General features: G+C 32.9%; 1 protein-coding gene across 1 annotated transcript in view; it reads left to right on the forward strand.

Moving 5' to 3' along the window:
* The window catches only part of LOC109845036, an 8,709-nt gene continuing 3,171 nt past the window's right edge, over positions 1,161–6,698 (forward strand). The window contains exons 1-9 of the mRNA XM_020414225.1: positions 1,161–1,882; positions 2,478–2,569; positions 2,669–2,707; positions 3,659–3,712; positions 4,704–4,778; positions 5,192–5,257; positions 5,361–5,403; positions 6,113–6,161; positions 6,612–6,698. Coding sequence (XP_020269814.1) covers positions 1,780–1,882; positions 2,478–2,569; positions 2,669–2,707; positions 3,659–3,712; positions 4,704–4,778; positions 5,192–5,257; positions 5,361–5,403; positions 6,113–6,161; positions 6,612–6,698 — 608 coding nt within the window. The 5' untranslated portion in view covers positions 1,161–1,779. The remainder of the gene's footprint in view (positions 1,883–2,477; positions 2,570–2,668; positions 2,708–3,658; positions 3,713–4,703; positions 4,779–5,191; positions 5,258–5,360; positions 5,404–6,112; positions 6,162–6,611) is intronic.

Below are 6,698 nucleotides of genomic sequence, written 5' to 3' on the forward strand. Positions count from 1 at the left end.
CTTCGTCTGTAAACATGTATTTTATCCAGTACTTGGTTTAAGAGTGTTTTCCCCCTCCCCTTCTTCAGATTTATATTACGATGATGTTAAAACAAAATAAAGGATAAATTTTCAATTTCAACCTATTTACAAACTTAATTGTAAAAATATACCTTTTTTATACTTATTTTTTAAATTCGATCCAATTTTAACCACCTGGTTGAAACTGAGTCGAATTTGAAAAATAAATACAAAAAGGATCGATTTGTGCAATAAATGTTCTAAATATGTCGAAATTGAAAATTTGTCCCAAATTAAATTGGATAAAAGGAAACTTTAGCAGAAAATAGTTGGAGATTTGGTGGCAATGGCTTTTGTTTTCAAGAAATCAAGAAACATACGTCAACATGGTCTTATACAGAAATAACTTAAAAATAATAATATTGCATAATCTAACTTGGAAATAAATTAGACGAATGAAAAATCAAAGATTTCTTATGTGCTTAGATGACATCATCTAATAAGGCGAACTATTTATCTTCCACCAATTTAAAGAGATATACTACTTGATATTGTAGGAATTACAGCGCAACTAGTAAAAAAAATGTTACATTAAGTGCAAAACATTTAATAAACAAATTGTGTAAATTCAAACTTTTTAATAACATAAAACATAAAAAAGATAAGGGTTTATATGAGAAAAAAAATTCTTTCTAAGCTTTAAGAAGACAGCTTCCTTCAGATGCTCCCTCGCCCGCACCAGGTAAAATTTCTCCCTTTTTTTCCTTTAATTTTTTAATATTTAATTTCTTAACTTTTTAGATAGCTATATTCTGCGCTCGCTTTAGGTTGATTCAATCTAGTTAATTGATCAATTCATTTATTCCCTTCGATTTCGTTGATTCTCTAGCCATTAGCTCGAGATTTTGAAAATTAAAATGTTTAGGGTTTTCGTTCAATAAATCAACCCCAACTTCGGTATCCATTTATTTCGCTGGTTCTGTCGAATCTTTGAAGTTCGACTGCTTTTACGAAAATTAAAAAGACAAGTTTTTTTTAAGAAAATCAATTTTTTGAAGAATAAGGTTTAGTTATTTTAATACAATATGATGATGGTTTAGGAAAATATATGCCATAGTGTTTCAATTAGGTACTACTAGTATTTCGGCATATGCAATTGTATCTATTCTAAAATGCAAGGGTTGAGGATATTAAATCGTTTATATAAAATGTTATGTGACAGTAAAAAATGCGTTCTCATCCATTCTTATTCATGTTTTAGATTTTTCTTGGCAATAGAAAAGTCGACACGCAAAGAAAGGAAGCAAACCAACTTTAGAGGATGAACCATGAGCCATTTAGTATTTCATAATTAAGATTGTATATTGACGAGTATAATTTAGGGCATGGCCAAGCATGTACTAAGATTTTAAGCTAGGTGCACATTTTAAGCGGTGGTGGATGTGGACTTTCTACTGAAAGGCTAGTATTGCTTCCGAAAAATGAAGCAGGCTGAGACTTTTGGTACATAAGGTGCTAGGATCTATGCATGATGATGGTAGAATTGAACTTTAAAGTACGTCAATGCTGAGTTTATAAGCTAGTCAGCTATGCTAAGCTGAAAGCCTTAGAACATGGACATTCTAATGAGTGCTTCTGGACCACAGTGATAAATTCCTTTGCTTTCATGCAAGAGGTCTGGGCTTGGTGTTCGCACCATGGCTATAACCTCTTTTCACAAAGGGGGGACAAAAGCTGAGAATAAATTCCAATTTATGTGTTTGGTGAGCAACTCATCTCATGGTGCACTGCCCAATGGTTTTATTTTTGGCAGAAATGTTGCATGGTGGAGGCTCTCAGACAACTCATCTACTGGACTGCTCAATTTTGTGTTTGCTTGTAGGTAAGTGTCCTGAATAGGACATTCTCATCTCCTTTGTAATCTAAGTTTTAGAGATGTATCCAGTTAGTTAGATCTTCAAATCCTTTATTAATTTTTTTTTTAAAATTTTAAGAACTGATATACTAACCAAGTAGACTGAAAATTTGAAATATTGAAGTCAGTCTTTTTTCATTTTTAAATTTTTAGAATGAGTTTTACTACCCATATAATATGCTAAGATAGCATGCTGTCATCCTTATGTTATCTCTTATGCAGTACATAAGCCACTATGCTTATAACTGAGAAAATAGTCATGTCTCTTTGTTGCTGCACAACAATAGCCAAACCTTTCTGGAGACTGCAGTATATAGCAACTCATGGATATTGAAATAAGTGGATTAAAAGTGCGCAGATAGAATGCCATGATGAGCAAAATTCATGAATAGGCATGACTAGGGCCTGAACTGTGTCACTTGTCCAGGACGACAACAAAACTACTAATCCTGAAGCACTGATATATAAAACAAAATATTTATTGATTTTTTTACACCAGATCAGTGATTGCACTGCTCAGTTATATCTTAGTGAACTAATGACTTATTTACTCCGTTTACAGGGATTATTTTTCGCTTGCCGCTTGCTGCCACAGTCACGGTCCCCAGTTCAAATTGCTATGCTCTTGACAACAGCAGTCACCTTTATGATTTTGTATCCTATATAATTCATTTGTGATTCACATTCACATATGCACACACTCAAATCTCCATAATATCGATTGGAAGTGTTTCATTCTAAGCTGCTAATCAGACAGACTGGATTGGTCATCCCTTTGAATACGAGGGCAAGGTAAGAGCTAAATACTAACCATGATTTTTCCATGGAAACCTTTTTGTGCATTTCCTTCATTAATTTGCAATTTGCATGTTGGAATAACCTTTCTTGTAATATAAATCTTGATATGCGGCACTTAATCAATTCAACAGTTGAATTATTCCTTTTTTGTGCATCTCCTTCACAGGATGTCCTCATTATGGTGCTTAATTTACTGTTGAATCACAATATCACATGTCCTTTGAGATAAATTGGATACTGTATCAAATGATATACTGTACCAAATGATATCTTTACATTTTTCTGGTCACATGATGTCCTTATTCATGAGTCATTTTTTAAGTTAATAACTCTTCCCCTTCTCAACAACTGCTAAAATAGATTCTAGCTAGTTTTTGGAAAATTGAGATATACTGTATCAAATTATATCTTTGAAGTTCCTTTCTACATGTTGAGACTTGTTATTAAGTGTTATTGTCCTATTTGACATGACTTCAGCAATTTTACTATAATCTACAGGTGACATAGTGCAATGAACTGATAAATAGATACTATAATCTACACGCTGAGCTGTATATTGTAAGTGTGAAAAAGTTTTTGTTATAGGCATCCTGGTTGGAAGAGTTGCTTGAGTGCTGTCCAAAGATATAATATGAGCTGCACTTTTGACTCTTCCAAGATTATTGAAGAAAATAGGATATAGTTAGCGTATATCAGGTGGTAATTAATCATGAAGAGTTTAAGTTTCAATATTGGAATGACTTACTAGATTTGGTCGATGTTTTTAAATCTCTACATAGGTGTTGATGATACATTGGACCGCACTACATGTTATTTCTTCTGATTATAAATATTTATTGTTCTTTAAGTTGGAATTATTTTTATTATGTATAGAAATATCCTCTCCAACTTTACATGTTTGTTTTTTCTGCCAGAAACTCATAGTGGTACATTGTTATGAAACAGGATGCTGATTTCGTTGTGAGGTTCTGTAAAGATGTTGAGAGCAGGTCTCAGGCGGTATATCATATAAACTCATAAGTATTGTACTGGAACTATATTTCTTCAGTTATTTGTGTATGGATAATTGTCAGTGGGCATTAGGGTAATTTCAGTGCAGCTCATCCATACATGCATGTCTCATTTATTTGTGTATGGATAATTGTCAGACTCTGAGACCACTGAGGCATTTACAGTCTAACAACAGAATTATAAACAGCTGTGCCAGTGCCACAAATGGAGTGGAACAAAATAGCATCTCTTTTTAAGCATGATTTATATACAATGACAATCCTAAGCCATTATCTCTTGTTTTAGCGTTTTAGCATGATTCCTTAGAAAAATAAAAGTTATTAATTTGCTTTGCTCCTTGGTCTTTAAGGATGACAAACCAAATCATTAATCTAATAGTATATTTTCTTTAGTATTTGACACATGTAGATCCATGCTGAGATATTACAACCTAAGTTTTGTTACAATTAGTTATGCTATACACATGCATCTTTTATCGTGTCTTCCTATATGCCTTTTTTGGAAGAAAATTTCACTGGGAGGAAAAAGGAATGAATTTAGCTAAACCTTACTGCTCAAAGGCAGCCTATCATCACCTTATTAGCTGTTTTAACATGCTGCTCTCTTGTTTCACTTTAATTATTGACTCACCTACCTAACACAATGACAGTTTGATCCAATAAGTTTCATCATTATGTTCTCCAGAAGGAGAGAAAATCAACATACAAATGATACATTAAGCGCAGTTCTGTTATTGTATAAAATGGATTTGTTCCTACATTTTGTTTGTAGCTAGCAGATATTAACAAGTTACTATTAAAGTTCATTATGTTCTTAATAACAGTATAACAGGCTATATGTCTACCAGCGAGTCCACTTTTAATGATGCAATTGAATATGATTCTCATGATGCCAACCTCTGATATTGTAAACTGATGTTCATCCTGTAAAACCTTCTTTCTAAATAGTATATAATTCATACATGCTTTCAATTTTGCAGGGTTATGTCGATTTTGGCCGTTATGCAACTTCACATTACTTCGTAGCGGGTTCTGGATCTTTGGACTTTGTCCAAGTAAGAACTCTCTCAAGACTAGTCTTATAGTATATTATTCATTAAAAAAAAGGATAGCCTTGTTGAATAACCATACAAGCATTTATTACGTTAGGACTAATTTTTACCTATTTTTCCTTGTTCTACATGTATATAATTATTGTATTTCAATCTTTAGCAGTATAAGAAATTTGCTTTTTTTTGTGAATGTTACATGTTTTTTTTCTGTAATTAATCATAAACCATACAATTTGGTTGAAATGATGGCAGGGGTTCACAATTTGACTGGTTTGATTAATATGAACTTGGTGTAGCTTCGTGTTAGTTTCGGAATTTTCTAAGAATAGACCACCTTATACAACTCATAATTTCGATGCTGTACTGTTTTGACATTATCATTTCTGTTTAATCTGTATGATATTTAAAACCTGCAGAACTTTTATAATGGGGATCTCCAGAATTGTGAGTATAGCTTTGACAAAATGGGACGTACAGCTCAGGTTGGCCTGCATATAACTTGATTCTTTTATATGTAATTGTAGACTTCCTAAAATTTTAATATGTACTCGTCTTTTATTTAACTTTTCATCTTTGCCATTTCAGTTAAACATCTTATGTGGAGGCTGCTTAAATGGAGCATGTAAAGGTATCCTGTCTATCCTTCAGTTGCCATTTTATCTTTGCATGACATTTAACTGCGACAATCTTTCTTTGGCATAGATCCTTGTGGTCACCCTTGCTTGATTTGTATGTGCTTGCATTCTACAATAGTAATATGCAGTTTCAGTTCTTTCTGAGATTCATTCCAGAATTATGTATGAGAAAAAAGTTACAGTGAGCAAGGATTGAGTACCTTTCCCTAGTCAATAATATTTATTTAGGTTAAAAACTATTTTAATTTTATCGATTTCAGTTGATGCAACATGTATCTTTAACTTCTAAGGCTTCATACTTGAAATGCATTTGCACTCATCAGCCTACCTCCCTACTTGTATAATCACAACTTCCATTATCTAGTTGTATCCCTTCTCTGTAAAATGTCACTCCTACCAGTGGTATATTTCCTAAGCTGATTACATGAATAAAAATATATTCTTAGTAGACCGTTCAAATAGAAGGATTTTGTGTAACAACCTCTAAACGCCCAATAAAGTCAATCAAGTTCTTTTGACTTCTCTCTTCAAAGGAATCTATGATAACAGAGTTATCTTCACTGAAATAGTTCTCTATTTCATAGTCAGGCTTTTTTTATTAAGCTGGTTACATGGCATCGAGCCACTTCATGCATGTGTCTGTTGTGCATGAAATTCATTGAACGGATATATGATAATCCTTTTGTTTTACATGTTTTGCAGGTGATCTTGGCTGTATATGCAATATATCATATGATAAATCAGCTTGCAGGTGTCTTGGCACAGCTTCCATTTTATCTTGTGCAAATTAATATTATCACTTGTTTTTTCATTCATGCTGCGCTGTGTTGTGTTTCAAGTCATGGACACAAGTGTCAGTGAGCCGACACAAAGATGAGGTGTCAGACACAACAATTGACCAAAATCTAGATGGGAGACAGGGTTCTTGATAAAATCAGAGATGCAAAAAGAGTTGAAAAAACAAAAAAAAATTATTGTTCTGTTAAATTACTTTAGGACAACAGGTTAAATGTTAAGGAAAATCTAGTCATTTATCTGTAAGTTAAAACAATAAGAAGTGGATTTCTTTGATTATTTTAGTCATGCATTTTTCTTCTATACATTAAATTTTTAGTTTTCTACATTTTAAATTCCTTTATACTTTGGTTGTGTAATACTCGCCTACTTTTTGTTATGTGCTATTCTTTTCTTGAAAATCCAGGGCTGTTGTCGAACTTGCGATTCCATGTGTGAAACGTGGTCCGCGAGTATTTGAGGGGTTTACTGTTGGATTTCATCCTCGATCCTG

This window comes from Asparagus officinalis, chromosome 6 (assembly GCF_001876935.1).
Source record: "Asparagus officinalis chromosome 6, Aspof.V1, whole genome shotgun sequence".
Taxonomy (NCBI): domain Eukaryota; kingdom Viridiplantae; phylum Streptophyta; class Magnoliopsida; order Asparagales; family Asparagaceae; genus Asparagus; species Asparagus officinalis.